Here is a 21,298-nt window from a genome sequence, read left to right on the forward strand (position 1 = left end):
ACCTTCGTTCCCTAATACACATCTCCCAACCCTCCAACTTCAGACCCTGAGAGCTAACACATATCCTTTCCTGTTACTAGATTTTTTCCTCCTCTAGCCAAACTGATCTTCTGCTTCCCTCATGGTGCCAGGACCTCAATAACTCAAGGACTACTCTTTAAACATGAACCTGCCCAGACCCTGACATAATCTTCTGAGGTCCTTCTTCGTGTGCCTCCTCCTCCTCGAGGTCCAGAGGGTGGCAACACGAGAACGGGCCTTCTCTGCAGTGGCTCCCCGTCTATGAAATGCTCTCCCCAGGGAAGTTAGCCTGGCGCCTTCATTATACACCTTTAGGCACCATGCAAAAACATTCCTTTTTAACCAGGCCTTTTAAAATGTGGCTCTTTTCAGGGGTTGTTGTTATTGGGCTGTTGTTTTTATTCTGATTATATATGTTGTGATCTTTTCAGTGAGCCTCCCTGAGACCTGCAGGTATAGGGCGGTATATAAACTCAATCAATAATAACAATAATAATAACACTAGTAAAGGTAAAGGTAAAGGGACCCCTGACCATTAGGTCCAGTCGTGACCGACTCTGGGGTTGCAGCGCTCATCTCGCTTTATTGGCTGAGGGAGCAGGCGTACAGCTTCCGGGTCGTGTGGCCAGCATGACTAAGCCACTTCTGGTGAGCCAGAGCAGCACACGGAAACGCCGTTTAGCTTCCCGCCGGAGCGGTACCTAATTATCTACTTGCACTTTGACGTGCTTTCGAACTGCTAGGTTGGCAGGAGCAGGGACCAAGCAATGAGACCCCACCCCGTCACGGGGATTCGAACCACCGACCTTCTGATCAGCAAGCCCTAGGCTCTGTGGTTTAACCCACAGCGCCACCCACGTCCCTTATATTTTTTGTTAGTAGTTATCAATTCACTAGCTCAGTGTTTCCCAACCTTTTTTGGGCAAAGGTACACTTGTTTCATGAAAAAAATCTCGAGGCACACCACCATTACAGCCCCGTGACGTCAGCGCGCAGCGTCACGCCGGGAGGGACATGAATTGCTAGCAAATTACATAATCACCTCCTTGAGGGCTGGCTCATCTTCTCTGAAGGCAGAACCCCATTAATTAACAGCACAGACTCACACCATAGCCAAGACGAGGGGGGAAAACCTCAGTCATGCACAGTCATGCACATGTGGGGGCTAAATGAGGACAAAGACCGGGCAGAGAGCAGGGTTCAAATCACCCCACCTGGCCAGGACAATCCCTGGGTGCTCCCTTGGGCCACTCGCCTGACCCACCTCGCAGGGCTGTTGTTGCGAGGATAACACGGGGAGAACCACGCGCGCCCCCGGGAGCTCCTTGGAGGAGAAAGCGGGCGATGAATGCAATGCACGAAATATATGAGAGGCGACCAGGTTTTGCAGGTGAGGGGCCCCCGCCAGCCTCCGCTTCCAACACCCGGCACAACGACGCCGAAGTTTCCCCCCGGGCTCGGCTCGGGGAGCAGCGCTGCTCCCCCCCGGCTCCCCTTCGCCCTCCCGGCTCTCTCTGCCGCCCACTGGGGACCCCCCTCACCTGCCAAGTCCGGAGCGCCAGTGGAAGTTGCATGCATGCATGCAGGGCGCCGCGTTGCCATTGCATTGCACTGCACTCCATGCAATGCCTGCATGCATGCATTGCCTTGCACGCCCGCCAAGGGGTCTCCCCGCGGTCCGATGCGTCCCCTCCGGCGCGGATGCAGCATTGCAAAAATAACCCCCCCGACGCAGCCCTACCTGGGGGGCAGCCTCCGCCCCCGGCGCTCCGCCTCCGCGGGGATCCCCGGACTCCATCCTGCCGCCCGATCTCCGTGGGGGCGCAGGCAGGCTGCACGGGGTCAGTGCGGAAGATCCCCTGCCCGCCCGGCCGCCGCCGCCGCGCTCATTCCATGGCCGGGAGAAGAGCGCTTCAAACAAAACGCCCGGCCCGCCAGGCCACGCTGGGAAACGTAGTTCGCGCACCCCGCGCGGGCGCGGAGCCCAAGGGCGAGGGGACTACGGATCCCGGCAGCCCCCGCGCCGGGGGCGGAGGGGGAGAGGCCGGGTGCAGGGATGGAGGGACGGGTGGGCGAGCGAGTGAGTGAGTGGCAGCCGCCAAGCCTTGGCCGAGAGCCAGGAAGGGCCTCCCCGGAGGAGGAGGAGGGAGGCGCAGAGCGGGAGGGAGGGAGGGAACCCCAGGGGTCATCTAGTGATGGCGCCCCAATCGAAAATTTGACTTAAAAAAAAATCTTTCAAATTTTTTAATTTTCCCCGCGGCACACCAGGCAACATCTCGCGGCACACTAGTGTGCCGCGGAACAGTGGTTGGGAAACACTGCACTAGCTTACCTGCAAACTATATTCAGCACATTTCATGATACGTGCTGTTCATAGTAGGGGGAAACTATATACCTAGAACAGGGGGGGCAACCCGTTTTCCCTCAAGGCTACATTCCTTCAGGAGTAATGTGGGGGCTTTCGAACTGCTAGGTTGGCAGGAGCAGGGACTGAGCAACGGAGCTCACCCCGTCGTGGGGATTCGAACCGCCGACCTTCTGATTGGCAAGTCCTAGGCTCTGTAGTTTAACTCACAGCGCCACCCACGTCCCTCTAATAATAAGAGTATCAGAAATCTGTGAGGGATTCTTGCCCACTTCACCTGTTACTCCCATGGAGTGGGTAAGTCTGGGGAAGGAGGCTGTAGGGGCCATGCACTGAGTCCAATTCCCACCATTGCTCCTCCTGTCTTTGCCATTAACATGTTCACCATAATGTCTGCAGCAGGGAGGGTATTCCTGCATGTATCGGCTTTTGGAACAATACAGAAACCGGGCCAAAAGGTTATCCAAATGGCACAGGGAGTCTCCGTTCATAGAGAAGTTCGTACTGAAACTCCCTCTCACCTCCCGCCACTGCCCAAGTTATGACAGACATGGTGTTGGGACCGGTGACAGCTGAGGGAGGACACATGTGACTTGGGGTGGAGCTAAGGGCCCAGTTCCACAGCTCTTGTCATCACATGACTCAGGTGTGAAGAGGGCTTCTTTCTCCTTCGGTAAGTGAACTGAAATCTACAGGGCATTGCAACCAACACAGCCAATGACTGCGAGGGTTTTGCAAGTAGCATACAAATGAACAGTACTAGCCAGCCGTTGCTAAGTGTCTTGACTGCCTGCCCTTTCATGTTATTTTATCTGGCCCTGGATGTAACAGCCCCAAAGAACTCTATACGCACTTATCTCCGGTGTGTAGCTGCAGTCTTCGGCGAAGGGTAGTGCAGATGTACAAATTATCCTCTTTGTTCATGAACTCGGGGAGAGGATCAGATAAGGGGCTCCAGTAACAATCTTCGCTCAGGGAGTGAAGGAGCAGCTCTGCCAACTGCTTGGCAGCCGTCTGGAGAAGAATGGACAGAAAATGAGGGAAACATGTTTTTTTTAAAAGCCCACAATGACAGCTATTTGCCTACCAGGTTGATGATTCAACTTGCTACGAGCCAGTACACATGATACGTCGGATCTGCATCGGATTGCTTTTTTAACTCGGTCAGGACGGCCACACACGACTCACCTTTCCAGTTGTCTCAAGTACGCATAGAAATGCTTTGCTTTTGGGTATGGCTTTCGTTCTTAGGATTCTCAGCTCCAGTAGTATATATGGGTAACATTTGTGAATGAGTTGTTCCGCCGGGCCTTTGGCTTGGAATCAACTTGATCCCCTCCTCCTCTTTCCTTTTTCCTTTCTCTTTCTGTAATGGAACTCCTATTTGGGGACTTCCCTGGCTTTTTTCTGGCCCATGTAGGACCAGAAGAAGAAGAAGAGTTTGGATTTGATATCCCGCCTTTCACTCCCTTTAAGGAGTCTCAAAGCGGCTAACAATCTCCTTTCCCTTCCTCCCCCACAACAAACACTCTGTGAGGTGAGTGGGGCTGAGAGACTTCAAAGAAGTGTGACTGGTGCAAGGTCACCCAGCAGATGAATGTGGAGGAGCGGAGACGCGAACCCGGTTCACCAGATTACGAATCTACCGCTCTTAACCACTACCCCACACTGGCTCTCTGGATAGTTGGCGTTGGTGAAGACTTAACGTTCTCATCCCCAAAAAAGTTTTTGATTTGAGTTCCTACTGAAATGAGGCTGCATTTTTAATGTTTTAATGTCGTATTTTAATCTTGTTTTTAAGTTGTATTTCAATCAATTGTTTTTATACCTGGTGTCAGCTGCCCTGGGCCTGGTCTTGGCTGGGGAGGGTGGGATATAATTATTATTATTATTATTATTATTATTATTATTATTATTATTATTAACAATTTTAAGTGGGACCCATGACACAATTCACAATGTGGAACACCAGCTAGGAAACAGAGAGTTCAACTAGCTCAGGCTATTTTTCCATCCAGCACACAGTTGTCTACTCCAACGGACAGAACCACTCCTGTGTCTCAGCCAGGAGTCTTTCTCAACAACTGATGCCTTCTCCTTCTCCTTCTCTTTCTCCTTTCCTTTTCCTTAAGCTGCAGGTTCTAGGTATTGAAGCTGGGGCTTTTGGGATGAAAAGCATGTATTCTACACTGAACTGTGAACCCTTCCCCTATTTAGTCTCACACTGCAAGAGTCATCTAGTCCAGTGTTTCCCAACCACTGTTCCGCGGCACACTAGTGTGCCGCAAGATGTTGCCTGGTGTGCCGCGGGGAAAATTAAAAAATTTGAAAGATTTTTTTTTAAGTCAAATTTTCGATTGGGGCGCCATCACTAGATGACCCCTGGGGTTCCCTCCCTCCCTCCCGCTCTGCGCCTCCCTCCTCCTCCTCCTCCTCCTCCGGGGAGGCCCTTCCTGGCTCTCGGCCAAGGCTTGGCGGCTGCCACTCACTCACTCGCTCGCCCACCCGTCCCTCCATCCCTGCACACGGCCTCTCCCCCTCCGCCCCCGGCGCGGGGGCTGCCGGGATCCGTAGTCCCCTCGCCCTTGGGCTCCGCGCCCGCGCGGGGTGCGCGAACTACGTTTCCCAGCGTGGCCTGGCGGGCCGGGCGTTTTGTTTGAAGCGCTCTTCTCCCGGCCATGGAATGAGCGCGGCGGCGGCGGCCGGGCGGGCAGGGGATCTTCTGCACAGACCCCGTGCAGCCTGCGCTCATTCCATGGCCGGGAGAAGAGCGCTTCAAACAAAACGCCCGGCCCGCCAGCTGGGAAACGTAGTTCGCGCACCCCCACGGAGATCGGGCGGCAGGATGGAGCCCGGGGATCCCCGCGGAGGCGGAGCGGCGGAGGCTGCCCCCCAGGTAGGGCTGCGTCGGGGGGGTGTTATTTTTGCAATGCTGCATCCGCGCCGGAGGGGACGCATCGGACCGCGGGGAGACCCCTTGGCGGGCGTGCAAGGCAATGCATGCATGCAGGCATTGCATGGAGTGCAGTGCAATGCAATGGCAACGCGGCGCCCTGCATGCATGCATGCAACTTCCACTGGCGCTCCGGACTTGGCAGGTGAGGGGGGTCCCCAGTGGGCGGCAGAGAGAGCCGGGAGGGCGAAGGGGAGCCGGGGGGGAGCAGCGCTGCTCCCCGAGCCGAGCCCGGGGGGAAACTTCGGCGTCGTTGTGCCGGGTGTTGGAAGCGGAGGCTGGCGGGGGCCCCTCACCTGCAAAACCTGGTCGCCTCTCATATATTTCGTGCATTGCATTCATCACCCGCTTTCTCCTCCAAGGAGCTCCCGGGGGCGCGCGTGGTTCTCCCCGTGTTATCCTCGCAACAACAGCCCTGCGAGGTGGGTCAGGCGAGTGGCCCAGGGATTGTCCTGGCCAGGTGGGGTGATTTGAACCCTGCTCTCTGCCCGGTCTTTGTCCTCATTTAGCCCCCACATGTGCATGACTGTGCATGACTGAGGTTTTCCCCCCTCGTCTTGGCTATGGTGTGAGTCTGTGCTGTTAATTAATGGGGTTCTGCCTTCAGAGAAGATGAGCCAGCCCTCAAGGAGGTGATTATGTAATTTGCTAGCAATTCATGTCCCTCCCGGCGTGACGCTGCACGCTGACGTCACGGGGCTGTAATGGTGGTGTGCCTCGAGATTTTTTTCATGAAACAAGTGTGCCTTTGCCCAAAAAAGGTTGGGAAACACTGATCTAGTCCAACCCCGCCCTGCCCCCGCAATGCAAGAATCTTTTTCCCAACATGGGGCTCGAACCCGCAACCCTGAGATTAAGAATCTACTGCTCCACCAACTGAGCTACTACCCTGTGATGGGTAAACTATGGTTTGTATTGTTCTTTGGGGGAAGCCACAGTAAATAAAGCCCTACTTTCTTTGAGAGAGTGTCTGTGTGTGTTTGTGGGTGTGTTTGCTTTACTGCACGTTTCACTAGCAGTTTCAATTACTTCCACTTTTGTTATGAATAAAACCAGACAAATTGGAATAGCCCAAGTCTTTGATTTATATTATAACAGTCTTTGGCAAAAGAAAAAAGAAAAGTGGGGGGGGGGAAGCATTATTATTGCTTAGAATACAATGCAAGTAAAAGGCATTCACAGATTGCCATGTAGTATTCCAAATTAATTTAATTGTATGCTTTGTCATGTTAATCCTGCGTTTTTTGTCATTGATGCTGTTAAAAATATTTTGAAACCGAATTAGCAACACAATATTAAAACCGAAGTCTTCACCCTTCGAAATAGCCCAATAATTTAGAAGCAATTACATCGTCAATAATTTGAAGAAGTAGCATTTCAAACATCATGATAAAATAAAAAAATTCCTTCCAGTAGCACCTTAAAGACCAACTAAGTTAGTTCTTGGTATGAGCTTTCGTGTGCATGCACACTTCTTCAGATACACAGCATGCACACGAAAGCTCATACCAAGAACTAACTTAGTTGGTCTTTAAGGTGCTACTGGAAGGAATTTTTTTATTTTGACTATGGCAGACCAACATGGCTACCTATCTGTAACTGGAAAAATCATGATAAACCATGATTTTGAGATGTTGAGAACAAGCCACACTCAGCACTGGGCTCCCACTTTTCCCTGATCTTCCTTCATCATGGCTGGCAGGGAAGCTTTCATTCCCATTTTTGATTAACCACGGTTTAGCGTTACATCCAAACCCTACACTGTGGTTAATCTTAGAACACTGACTTGGAATCGACCTCCAACTTCATCTAACGCCCTGCATCAGCTTAAAGCATGGAACGAATTATAGTTTCTTGCTATTCGTAGTTTGAAGTTAGCTTGGTTTTGGGGCTTTTTAAAGCAATAGTTAAGATCAACCACCATTTGTCAGGATTGGATGAAATGATAGGCTGTGGTTTATTTAAAAAGGCTTCTGAACATCTCTCAGAGGCACTGGAGGAAGACAGGGGAGACTAGAGTGTCTAGGCGTGCATCGTAATTTCAGCTAAGAGCTGGTAATGGGAAACTTTTGGTGGTCCTGCTATTCCTTAGACTGGGAGCAAGTGGCGGTAGAAGCCCTTTAAACTACAGAATCAGCTTCCTAGTACTTTACTCAGGGTTTTAAAGATTATGTAGTTGGATAATGACAACACTTACATACCTATATACTAGCCAAGCATATATGGATTTATAGTTGCTTGCATATATAGTGACATAATACAGTAGTACCTCCGGTTAAGAACTTAATTCGTTTTGGAGGTCCATTCTTAACCTGAAACTGTTCTTAACCTGAAATACCACTTTAGCTAATGGGGCCTCCTGCTGCTGCGGCGCCATGGTGGTGCAATTTCTGTTCTCATCCTGAAGCAAAGTTCTTAACCCGAGGTACTATTTCTGGGTTAGTGGAGTCTATAACCTGAAGCGTCTGTAACCTGAAGCATCTGTAACCAGAGGTACCACTGTATACCTTTCATTTTTGTTCTATATTTCTTTATATTACTACATTATACTTTATATTTCTACACTTTATATTTCTGCATTATTTTGTTCGGTTTAAATACCCTCAATAATTTTTTTTAAAAGATTAGCTTTCTTTTATTATTACTGTTTATTGTTCTAATGCAGATTCTTGATTTTATCCAGTACCCCATAGTTTTATTGCAGCGTGATTTGCCTCGTGTTGTTAATTTTGTTTCTGTGTACCTCGCTTTTCAAGAGTAATAATAATAAAACAGGCTGCAGGTTTCATTACTTAAACTACTGTAGGCTGTTGTCAGGCTGATTTATAATGCAGAACAAATACCGCCTATTTGCAGTGCAGTTGGATGCTGCTGAAAGTAGGTGAGGCCATCACCCTGAGAGACTAGGAACCACAGGGAATTAAATTCCCATGTTGCCCAACTTTCCTGGGCATTGCAGGACATGTCCACAGCAGCATCCCAGCTTCTGCAAACCACAGGAACTACATTTTTCATGGCTCCTGGCATCGCTTAATGCTGACCCAAAGTACACGGAACCCTAGTATAGTAGTTTCTTGGAGCGCTCCTCTCTGTCCCCAACCCACCTCAATAAGTTTGGGGAAATTAGGGGCAGTGGGAAAGGCTGGAGAATCTCCACAGCCAAAATGGATCCATTTCAGAATCAAACTCCATCCCCCTCACCTTCCTCCCACATGCCCACATACACCTTTCTGCCTATTACAGTGGTACCTCGGGTTACATATGCTTCAGGTTACAGACGCTTCAGGTTACAGACTCCGCCAACCCAAAAATAGTACCTCAGATTAAGAACTTTGCTTCAGGATGAGAACAGAAATTGTGTTCTGGCGGCGCGGCAGCAGTGGGAGGCCCCATTAGCTAAAGTGGTGCTTCAGGTTAAGAACAGTTTCAGGTTAAGAACGGACCTCCAGAACGAATTAAGTTCTTAACTCGAGGTACCACTGCACTGCATTTTCTTTTCACAAAATTGCAACATTCACAGAGCTCTTAGACAAAGCTGAAGAAAACAATTGAGCATTAGGCTGAAAAATGCCAATCATAAGGAACGTATTTTGTCACTGGATTTTGCAATTGCGCTCACATGGAAAAGAACCTAGTAAGCAAAACAGGCATGCAAAATTCAGCCTAAAATCAGAACTTCTCTCTACGGGTGTTTCCCAATTCCAATTCCATCCAACCTTGTTATCCCATTAAACGATGAAAAATTGCAAGGCTGGACTCACAGTCCATAGGAAGGAATAGTACTAAAGAATCCCAACTGTCTTTTTTTCCCTTCTCCTTTCCTCAAATTGCCATCTGCTAAATGAAGGGCTACCTCAACTCCTGGGCTTACCATTCTGAAGCTCTGGGTAGCCTTCATTTCCATGGTCCGCAATAAGTCTCGGAGGTTTCGTATTCCTTTTACGATGTTGCTAAGAGGAAGGAAACGGCAAGAAATGTAAATTAGGGCTGATTTGATTGTGAACTAACATTATGAAGAGAGAGAGGAAAAAACAGAACATCTCTGACATTTAAAAAAAAAAATACCCAATCATGCTCAGGTTGGGCTAATCATAATAAAAAACAAATGAATGAGACCTTAGAAGGATAGCTCATCCCAGATGGTGGAATATGAGACGGACTCTGATGAGTACAGGAGACATTTGGAAGCTTTTCCTGCATCCTGTTTTAAAGCTCTTTTGAAGGATAGCATCTTATCGCTTTGTCCTTGGCACATAAGATGAGGTTCAGTGGTTCAAGCAGCAGTCTAGGAGTACAGACTTGGACCCACACCTCCACTCACCCATAAAGGTCACTGGGTGATCTTGGTTGGGCCAAGCTCAACAGCTTAAGTCTCTTCTACCTCACAGTGTTGCCACGATGGTGAAATGATGACAAAAGGATGATAACTACTCTATTTAGAGGGGACACGGGTGGCGCTGTGGGTTAAACCACAGAGCCTAGGACTTGCCGATCAGAAGGTCGGTGGTCTGAATCCCCGCGACGGGGTGAGCTCCCGTTGCTCGGTCCCTGCTCCTGCCAACCTAGCAGTTCGAAAGCATGTCAAAGTGCAAGTAGATAAATAGGTACCGCTCCGGTGGGAAGGTAAACTGCATTTCCGTGAGCTGCTCTGGTTCGCCAGAAGTGGCTTAGTCATGCTGGCCACATGACCCAGAAGCTGTACGCCAGCTCCCTCGGCCAATAAAGCGAGATGAGCGCCGCAGCCCCAGAGTCGGCCACGACTGGACCTAATGGTCAGGGGTCCCTTTACCTTACTCTATTTAGAACTTAAAAATGGAAAGCATAATGCTGATGGTCAACAAAAGAGGTTTAAAGACTCTCTCAAGGCAAATCTAGGAAAAAAATGTAGCATGAACACTGACAAATAGGAAACACTGGCCTGCGAGTGCTCCAATTGGAGAATAGCCTCTACCAAAGGTGCCATGGGCTTTGAAGACGCTCGAACTCAGGATGAAAGGGAGAAATCTTCTAAGAGGAAGGCACATTTGGCAAATCCTTACCGTGATCAACTCCCACCTGGAAACCTATGTCCCCACTGTGGAAGGTGTGGATTCCGAATTGGCCTCCACAGTCACTTACAGTCTCACTATTTTAAAACCGTGCTCATGGAAGACAATCTTACTCGGCTACGAGTGATCACCAAAGAAGAAGAAAATGGAATTGGGGTGGGGCGTGGGGAACTGTGTATGCCGTAGACCAGGGCTTCCGAAAGTTGGGGCTCCAGCTGGTTTTTTTTTTTTTGGACTACAACTCCCATCATCCCTAGCTAGCAGGACCAGTGATCTGGGATGATGGGAACTGTAGTCCAAAAACAGGTGGAGACCCAAGTTTCGGAAGCCATGCCATAGACATAACAAGAGCTCCACAACCTCCAGTTGCTTAGAACTACAACTTCCATCATCCCTAACCATTGACTATGCTGGCTTGGGTTGATGGGAACTGTAGTCCAAAACATTTCAAGGGCACTGGGCTGGGGCTGGCTTCTATAGGTTGTGTAAAGAAACCTATAGACTTCCTTCTTCTTGAATGAAGAGTATTTTGCAGGCCTATTTTATGAACAGAAGTGCCTGAATGGATTATTGTTTATGTTACAACGTACTAAAGAACATGTCCTCTGATGAAGCCCTTTCTTCCCAAATCTGACGGCTACTTAACAATTTATATTGCAGGACGCGTGTGTTCATTGCAGACCACCAGGTCTGAAGCATCTAAATTCACTGAAAACAAATATATGTAGGCACACGAGCTGGTGATAGTTATTCAGGCACCAGTGTCTTCAAGATGGAATTACCACAGTGCACTTCGTATGAGGATGCACTTGACCTGCAAAGTGCAGAATACTGCAGGGTGGTTTCTGACAGAAGCGAGACCCTGCCGCCATATAACACCTCTGCTAACAGATCTGCATTGCCTGCCGATTTGCTGCCTTGCCAAGTTCAAGGTGTTACTATTAGTATATAAAGCCCTTATATAGGGACGCGGGTGGTGCTGTGGTCTAAACCACTGAGCCTCTTGGGCTTGCTGATCAGAAGGTCGGCGATTTGAATCTCCATGCCGGAGTAAGCTCCCGTTGCTCCATCCCAGCTCCTGCCAACCTAGCAGTTCGAAAGCACACCAGTGCAAGTGGATAAATAGGTACCACTGCAGTAGGAAGGTGAACGGTGTTTCTGTGCACTCCGACTTCCGTCACTGTATCCCGTTGCACCGGAATCGGTTTAGTCATGCTGGCCACATGACCCGGAAAGCTGTCTGTGGACAAACACCGGCACCCTCAGCCTAAAAGCGAGATGAGTGCCGCAACCCCATAGTCACCTTGGACTGGACTTAACCATCCAGGGGTTCTTTACCTTTACATAAGGCCCTTAACAGCTGTGGGACAGTTGACTTGTGGGATCTCCTTGCCCAAATATATGTCCCCTGGACCACTTCGATCTGTGGAACCAGCAGCTCCGGATGTTGCTGGACTAGCTCTCCCATTATCCCAGACCATTGGCTATTCTGGTAGGGCTGATGGGAGTTGGAGTCCACCAACACAGGTCCCTCCATCCTCAATATGGTTCCCAATTCATTCGTATGATTAGATAATAGTTTCCCAAACTTGGGTCTCCAGCTGTTGTTGGAGACCCAAGTTTGGGAAACCCCGGATTAGATGTTTAAACTCTGTGTCCATTCAACTTTTTTAAAGAATTGCTGTTGTTGTTTAATTAAATTTATAAACTACCCTTCATCATAAGATCTCAGGGCAGTTCACAAAATAAAATACAAGACAAAAACACAAGCAAATGATCAAAACAAAACAAAGGCGGTAGAATATTAATCTGCCAAAGGCCTGGTAGAAGAGGAATGCTTTCGCCTGGTGCCTAAAATATATAATGAAGATGCCAGATGAATGTCCCTAGAATTCTATGTTCGTCCTTTGCATTACCTGGAATTTATGCCATGGCCTGGAAAGAAATGGTGGGAGCAGAGGGGAGAGAGATTGGTTTTCTGCTTCCCCAAATGGGTTAGACTAGACAGTTGATAAAGCTCCCTCTAATTTTTATGATTTTGTGCTTCGTTGTACGATGTTGTTAACCACTCTGGTTCTTATGGGAGGACAGCAGGGGAAATAAGGATGCATTAGCAGCCCGTCTCCTTGTAAGAACTCTACATTATTTAGAGCATTTTCACAAATAATTCCACTTCTGGAAATAGAAACCACTCCGCTCATATAATAATGACCACAATCAAGTGTCCCTCCCCTGTTCCAAAACGTCAAGAGTCTTGACTTATAAAGGGGTCTTCTTGTGCCCTCTTGTGGCAGAAAAAGAAATGTGTGCCACTCAAGCTATGTGACTTGTCTTCTCCCACCCTTTGTGTTGAAAACCAAATTTTAAGGGAAATGATTCACATTCCGAGAGCAGAAAGACGGCTCAGCTTTCTTATAGTTCAGGGACGTAGGGTGATGCTTCCATTAATGGTTCACTCAGGCTTGTGATTAAATGACACCTAGTTCTGCAGTCCTGTGAGCACTGACTTGGGAGTAAGTTTGCACAGAACACAGGGTTGACGTAGATTTTAGGGGTTCCTAGAGGAACACCCCCAATCAGGCACAAGAGCACTGTGCATGTATGTGCCTGGGGCTCTTTTCTCACTAGGTAAAGGTAAAGGACCCCTGGATGGTTAAGTCCAGTCCAAGACGGTTGTGGGGTTGCAGCGCTCATCTCGCTTTCAGGCCGAGGGCGCCAGCGTTTGTCCACAGACAGCTTTCCGGGTCACGTGGCCAGCAGGTAAAGGTAAAGGGACCCCTGACCATTAGGTCCAGTCGTGATCGACTCTGGGGTTGCAGCGCTCATCTCGCTTTATTGGCCGAGGGAGCTGGCATACAGCTTCCGGGTCATGTGGCCAGCATGACTAAGCCGCTTCTGGCGAACCAGAGCAGCGCATGGAAACGCTGTTTACCTTCCTGCCGGAGCGGTACCTATTTACCTACTTGCACTTTGACGTGCTTTCGAACTGCTAGGTTGGCAGGAGCAGGGACCGAGCAACAGGAGCTCACCCTGTCGCGGGGATTCGAACTGTCAACCTTTTGATCAGCAAGTCCTAGGCTCTGTGGTTTAACCCACAGAACCACTATTGATGCAACAGGACACTGTGATGAGTGCCAGAGTGCACATAAAGGCCTTTTACCTTCCCGCCGCAGCAGCACCTATTTATCTACTTGCACTGGCGTGCTTTCTGCTAGGTTGGCAGGAGCTGGGACAGAGCAACGGGAGCTCACCACGTTGCGAGGATTCGAACTGCTGACCTTCTGATCGGCAAGCCCAAGAGGCTCAGCGGTTAGGGTGTCAGATCAGGACCTAGGAAATGAAGGTTCAAATCCCCACTCAGTCACGTCTGGGTGATTTGGGGTCCGTCAACGCCTCTCAGTCTAACCTCACAGGGTTGTTTGTTGTGAGGTGAACTGGGCAGGGGGAGAGTCATGCATGCCAGCTTGAGCTTCTGAGAGCATCTTGGCTGTGAGTCTTAGAAGAGTTTCTCCCTGCTTGCAAGCCTTTTTCTACCTGGCCTGGGAGGGCGGGGCTCGGACTGACTCCAGCTGCAAAAGCTGAGGCTGCTGAACAGACACTGGGGCTGAAGTATTGTTTAGGGGGTTTTGTTATGGGGGTGTTGTTGCTGCTATTGATTTTTTTTTTTGTATCATCCTTACGATTTTTTTTGTATCATCCTTACGACTTTTTTTGTATCGTTCTTATGATTTATGTGGAAATTGTTTCAATTTGGTTGTGTACGTTGTGTTGTTTTTTATGATTACTTTTGTTATGTTTGCAAATTACGTATTTTTTCCATGTCATAAGCTGCCTTGAGTGTGGTTTTAACTGAGATAATAGAAATAAATAAATAAATAAATAAATTTTATTATTTATATCCCGCCCATATGACTGGGTTTCCCCAGAATAGTAAATACACAATAAAACATCAAACATTTAGAATTTTTCCTATACAACGTATGAAAAAGGCAACATACAAATGAAATTATGAGTGTACGTATTTTATGGAAGGAAAGCTGTGATATAAATGCAATAAACATTTACAGTGGTGCCTCGCAAGACGAAAAGAATCTGTTCTGTGATTCTCTTCGTCTAGCGGTTTTTTCTTCTTGCGAAGCAAGCCCATTGACGGATTAGCGCTATTAGCGCTATTAGCGGCTTATCTGCTGATCGGATCAGCTGATAAGCGGCTTAGGGTCTTAGAAAAAAGGGGGGAAGGGGAAAAAACCAGCAGGAACTCACAAGACATTGTCGTCTTGCGAAGCAAGCCCATAGGAAATTCGTTTTGCGAAGCACCTCCAAAACGGAAAACTCTTTCGTCTAGTGAGTTTTCCGTCTTGCGAGGCATTCGTCTTGCGGGGCACCACTGTAATAAATAAACTAACAGCTGCACTGGTTTGACCAGGGGTTTCTTGTCCTCTTGCATTTTATTTCTGATTAATTCCATAAAAATGGCTGTTGGGGTGTGCGCTTCTGTCTGTCTGAAAGGAAATTTAACAGAGCCCAGGTTTAATGGATAAGGAGGCTCCTGAGCTCCAGCAAGGGTCAAGGGAATGGGATACCCTCTGCTCTCTGAATAGTCTTGCTTCTGCTTGGGTTCAGAAGGAATATAAGCGAATGGGAGTTGCAGTCTACCTGAGAGTCTCTTGCATGACTGGCCTACTCTGCCTGGCAGTTGTGGCAGCAAGGGAGGCAAAACCCTCCTTCCACTTCAGGACTGTCCAAGGGGATTTGTTTGAACACCCCTTCCATTTTGCAGCAATGCGTTGCACTGCTTCAGAGGTCCTGGCACCTTTTTCTGTCTGTGCTTTGCCTAGAACGTGTCCAGAGGAGGGCAACCAAAATGGTCAAAGGCCTGGAAACGATGCCTTATGAGGAACGGCTAAGGGAGCTGGGCATGTTTAGCCTGGAGAAGAGGAGGTTAAGGGGTGATATGATAGCCATGTTCAAATATATAAAAGGATGTCACGTAGAGGAGGGAGAAAGGTTGTTTTCTGCTGCTCCAGAGAAGTGGACACGGAGCAATGGATCCAAACTACAAGAAAGAAGATTCCACCTAAACATTAGGAAGAACTTCCTGACAGTAAGAGCTGTTTGACAGTGGAATTTGCTGCCAAGGAGTCTCCTACTTTGGAGGTCTTTAAGCAGAGGCTTGACAACCATATGTCAGGAGTGCTCTGATGGTGTTTCCTGCTTGGCAGGGGGTTGGACTCGATGGACCTTGTGGTCTCTTCCAACTCTATGATTCTATGATTCTAGGATGGCATCAGAAGCCTGTTACGTGAAACCAGACTCAGCATCAGTCATTCGAAATGGCAGAGAACCTGCGTCCACCTACCCTCTTTTCAAATGGGCCACGTAAGCGCTCTGCAGGGCTGCTTCCAGGAAGTAAGGCAGCTCAAAGTCCAACGCCGACACTTGAGTGCCCTTTATGCCTCTCGGTTGCGTGTTGCCGAAACTCTGAGAGGGGGGGAAAAGAGGCGTCACTGTTTGCAGGTGGCTAAAACTGTGTCTTTATTTTTCCTCCCAAAAGGACAGAGAAATTGGCTAACGTTTGGGAACCGAGACGAGGCAGAGACAAACTGAAAATTGCACTAAATCATCTGTGTTGTTTCGCTTGGCTATTCTTGCACTGTTTTCACAGGCAAGATGCCTGCATTTCTCAGAAAACCTCCGTATACTTCTGCCAATTTGCTGCAGAGCTTGGGACCCATCAAGCTAAACAGCAGACTCACAAAAGATGTTTCTCTAGGGGCTCAAGAACCCCAATTTTTGGTGCCTGCCTAGAACAGGAGGATTGCCAAGAACTTTGCAGGCTCAACTGCACAGCTGGTGGGCTTGTTCAGCTGAGTGCGCACAGGCCTGGATTAACCATGTAACATCTCTATGACTCATAGGAGGGAAGCATCTAACTAGTATGTACTGTATAATGCCACACATGCACATAGAAACCATTGAAATGCATTAAAATAGATACTTTACAATGAACAAATATATTTAAAACAAGAAGGTATTTAAATGTCAATAATTCATTGCACACACAGGAAATATATCACTGAAAAAAATGAAAATACCAATTTACGTAAATTTTGCATATGCAGATCTTCACATGCAAGTGTAGGTACAAATTTAGAAATACAGTGGTACCTCGGGTTACAGATGCTTCAGGTTACAGACGCTTCAGGTTACAGACTCTGCTAACCCAGAAATAGTACCTCGGGTTAAGAACTTTGCTTCAGGAGAGAACAGAAATCGTGCTCCGGCAGCGCGGTGGCAGCGGGAGGCCCCATTAGCTATAGTGGTATCTCAGGTTAAGAACAATTTCAGGTTAAGAACAGCCCTCCGGAACGAATTTAGTTCTTAACCCAAGGTACCACTGTAACTATAATTTCTAAATACAGTGGTGCCCCGCAAGACGAATGCCTCGCAAGACGAAAAACTCGCTAGACGAAAGAGTTTTCCGTTTTTTGAGTCGTTCCGCAAGACGAATTTCCGTATGGGCTTGCTTCGCAAGACGAAACGTCTTGCGAGTTCTTGCGAGTTTGTTTCCTTTTTCTTAAAGCCGCTAAGCCGTTAATAGCCGCTAAGTCGCTAAGCCGTTAATAGCCGCTAAGCCGCCCAGCCGTTAATAGCCGCTAAGCCGCTAATAGCCGCTAAGCCGCTAATAGCCGTGCTTCGCAAGACGAAAAAACCGTAAGACGAAGAGACTCGCGGAACGGATTAATTTCGTCTTGCAAGGCACCACTGTAACTGACAGTTAGAAATAACTATAAGTGGAACTACAGCGCATAGGTATAGATGCAAAATTAGAAATCATTACAGTGGTACTTCGGTTCCCAAATGGCTTGGCTCCCGAACAAATCGGCTCCCGAACGTTGCAAATCCAGAAGTAAGTGTTCTGATTTGCAAACGTTTTTTGGAAGCCAAATGTCTGTTTCAGCTGTTGGCATTGTTTCTGAGGCCAATCAGCCAACCAGAAGCCGCGCCTCAGCTTGCGAACATTTTGGCAGTCGAATGGACTTCCAGAATGGATTGAGTTCGGGAACCAAGGTACCACTTGGTACCACTGTATAGTGGTACCTCGGGTTAAGTACTTAATTCATTCCAGAGGTACCACTGTACTACAATTCAAACAGAAATGCTACACATCTCACGATACAGAAAGGGGACTTCTGTGTCTCCTCAGGCTGCTGTTCAGGTCCTGCTAAATATCAAGGGGAAACTTAAAAGTCCAACTGTTCTTCCATATTATAATTCTTTGATTTTAAAGCAAATGGCCCTTCAGACACTCATTCAAAGGGAGGACTGTCCTCTCTAGGAGACATACCATAGGGATATCAGAGAGCCTTGGAGGCTTCCTGTCTCCTAACATTCAGGAAGTGCTAAAAGGGCCTTTGAAGGAGGCTTTTGTTTACCTTCTCGAGTTCCTGTAGAAAGACTTGAGCCATCACACAGGCCCTTTCAAAGCAAACCATGACTTCTTCCTCACGTTCGGAGAGGCGGGCGCGGGAAGCGATGGAATTGGGCGAGCGCTCCAGCGCCAAGCCTGTAAGGAGAGCAACAGCAAGTTCTTATTAAAGCGAAGATGGAAATTGCCTATGAACAGTTGTCACTTAATGTATCACGTCGTGTCACCTTCACTCCATCCACTCGCATGCACACCTTGCAACTTCCCGTATAACCCCCTCCTGCACCTTCACAAGGTCTTGTTTATCCTCATCGCCACCAGTGGCCGCCATTTCTGAAACTACAGTGGTACCTCGGGATGAGAACCGGATCCGTTCCGGAGCCCCGTTCGCATCCTGAACAGAACGTAATACATGACTGCACGTCTGCGCGTGCGTGGGTCGCGTTTTGCCACTTCCGCGCATGCGCGTGACATCATTTTGACCGTCCGCGCATGCGTGAGCGGTGAAACCAGGAAGTAACGCGCTCTGTTACTTCTGGGTCGCCGCAGAGCACAACCCGAAAATACTTATCCTGAAGCGTATTTATCCCAAGGTATGACTATATAGCTCGCGCATTTCCACTCTAACTCCCTAGGCATTTGTCATTGGGCAAATGACTCTATATTCTAAGAATCGCCTTGCCCAATATATGCCCACTTGGGACACCTTGATCTGCAGAGGTTGGACTGTTCCAGATGCCACAGAATACTTATTTCACAGTCGTCGTCCCCCCAAATCAATCTTTTAGTGTGTCAGCAGTTACACTTTGGAACTCCCTGCCAATTGATCTCAAACAGCTGTCTTTGCTGTAGTCTTTCTCCACCTCTCTTCTCCCCCAACCTTATACTATATATAACATTAATGCCTCACGTCAAACGTAAATGACCTGTAGAAAAGACTCTTTAACCTGAAAATAGAGACAATGCACGTACTTTTGTAACCCAAGAAAATATTTAATAAAACCTACTTTTTTTCTTAAAAATAAAATAAAAATCTTCTAGCAAGCCTATCCAGGCTACATGTGTTTTCATCTGATTTTAGCTTATTGTTTATTTTGATCAATGTTGAATATTTAAATATCTGCTTTAACAGTATTTTACTGATAATTTCATCATCATCATCATCATCATCATCATCATCATTTACCACTTTGAGGTGGTGGTGGTGGTTTTTACAGCTTAGTGGTATACAGTCATACCTCAGGTTACAGACACTCCAGGCTGCGTTTTTTTTTGGGTTACGGACCACCGAAACCCGGAAGTACCGGAACGGGTTACTTTCAGGTTTTGGTGGTTGCGCATGCGCAGAAGCACCAAATCGCAACCCGCAGCTGCGCCGCTGCGGGTTGCAAACGCTGCAGGTTGCGAACATTCGCAATCCGAGCATCCACTGTATAAAGTTTGTTAAATAAAATAAACAAATACATCCCTGAGCATTGACCATGCAGGCAGAGGATGATGGGAACTGGAGGAGACCTTACTGAGGAAAGTGGGCCAATGGTCAGATTCAAAACAAGGCAGCACCTGCTCCTCGTTCTTGCCTCTTTCAACCACTCATACCTCTGCACCACACACAGGATTTCGTCCTCTGCCCTGCCTTCGCGGAAACTGCACAGAATGTACAGAGGAGGTGTTGGGAATGAGAAAAGCCCTTCCCTTTATTTTTCCTGTCCCTGAAAAGGATGCTCTCTCCACCACACAAAGCTGCTGAGGGGCAAAGAACAAAGCATCACACGACTCAACACACACAAATAAAGAACAGGCAAACGTCCGCATGCATGCAACTCATGACAAATCGTATTTAAAACGGAAGATCTGAAGAGATGTTCCCTTGCCTCGCTTCTGTGTGGCTTCAGGAGGAAGAGGAAGAAGAGACAGAACGGAGGTGGGCAAAGCTGTGGTCCTCCAAATGTTGCTGGACTACAACTCCCATCATCCATGACCACTGGACATGCTGGTGGACCTGATGGGAGCTGGGAGTCCAACCCCTGCTTTAAACAGATTTAAAATCCATATGGTTTTAATTCTATCCCTGTTTAATTGTATTTTAATGATTTGATTTTTCTAGGTTTGGGGCCGTTCTTGTTTCCGTCTGTAAGCCGCCTTTAGGGGAAACGGTGGGGCTACAACTAAACATACAATAAATAATAACACCCGGAAGGCTACAGGATCTTCATCCCCGAGATAAGAGCATTCTGCCTCGCATTGGGCCAAAGGGGAGGTGAAGGTGCCACATCGCCAATTTAACATGCTGCAGGACTGCAGAAAAATATATATATGCACAGCTTTGCTGTCTTCCACATGCAGCTCCATATGCATTTTCTCACATCCTCCCACACAGGCACAAACATGCAAGAGCATAAAGTGGCATGAAAATCAAGCTCCAATCAGAAACACACATTCTTAGGGTGCCGCTGGGAATAAAAGTGAGAAGCTTCCTCTCTCGATAAGTAGCTGCACATATTTCCGACCCTCCAAGTGTCTCTATTTTCCAGGGACAGTTCCAGATTTACAGAAGCAATCCCGGTTTCTGATTTGATCCCATAATGTCCCACTTTTCTTTAGGGTGTCCCTATTTTCATGGGGCGGGGACGCGGGTGGCGCTGTGGGCTAAAGCCTCAGCGCCTAGGGCTTGCCGATCGAAAGGTCGGCGGTTCGAATCCCCGCGGCGGGGTGCGCTCCCGCTGCTCGGTCCCAGCGCCTGCCAACCTAGCAGTTCGAAAGCACCCCCGGGGGCAAGTAGATAAATAGGTACCGCTTACCAGCGGGAAGGTAAACGGCGTTCCGTGTGCGGCTCTGGCTCGCCAGAGCAGCGTTGTCACGCTGGCCACGTGACCCGGAAGTGTCTCCGGACAGCGCTGGCCCCCGGCCTCTAGATGTGAGATGGGCACACAAACCCCAGAGTCTGTCAAGACTGGCCCGTTCAGGCAGGGGTACCTTTACCTTTACCTTTATTTTCATGGGAGAAATGTTGGAGGGTATGGAACAGGATGTCCCTATTTTCATGGGAGAAATGTTGGAGGGTATGGAATAAAGGTAAAGGGACCCCTGACCATTAGGTGAAGTCGTGACCGACTCTGGGGTTGCGGCGCTCATCTCGCTTTATTGGCCGAGGGAGCAGGCATACTGCTTCCGGGTCATGTGGCCAGCATGACTGAGCCGCTTCTGGCGAACCAGAGCAGTGCACGGAAACGCTGTTTACCTTCCCGTCGGAGTGGTACCTATTTATCTACTTGCACTTTGACGTGCTTTCGAACTGCTAGGTTGGCAGTAGCAGGGACCGAGCAACGGGAGTTCACCCCGTCGCGGGGATTCGAACCGCTGATCTTCTGATCAGCAAGTCCTAGGCTCTTTGGTTTAACCCACAGCGCCACCTGCGTCCCAGTGTATGGAATAGGGTGTCCCTATTTTCATGGGAGAACTGTTGGAGGGTATGATATTTA

At 48.3% G+C, this 21,298-nt stretch overlaps 1 protein-coding gene across 1 annotated transcript in view; it reads right to left on the minus strand.

Annotated features, from left to right (window-relative positions):
- TTC7A (tetratricopeptide repeat domain 7A) overlaps positions 1 to 21,298 on the minus strand; it is a 194,337-nt gene that overhangs the window by 156,362 nt on the left and 16,677 nt on the right. Inside the window, exons 4-7 of the mRNA XM_082217467.1 lie at positions 17,824 to 17,954; positions 15,747 to 15,868; positions 9,211 to 9,289; positions 3,240 to 3,400 (exon numbers count right to left, since the gene is read on the minus strand). Coding sequence (XP_082073593.1) covers positions 3,240 to 3,400; positions 9,211 to 9,289; positions 15,747 to 15,868; positions 17,824 to 17,954 — 493 coding nt within the window. The remainder of the gene's footprint in view (positions 1 to 3,239; positions 3,401 to 9,210; positions 9,290 to 15,746; positions 15,869 to 17,823; positions 17,955 to 21,298) is intronic.

This window comes from Podarcis vaucheri, assembly GCF_965113315.1.
Source record: "Podarcis vaucheri genome assembly, chromosome: 3".
NCBI classification, from domain to species: Eukaryota; Metazoa; Chordata; class Lepidosauria; order Squamata; family Lacertidae; genus Podarcis; species Podarcis vaucheri.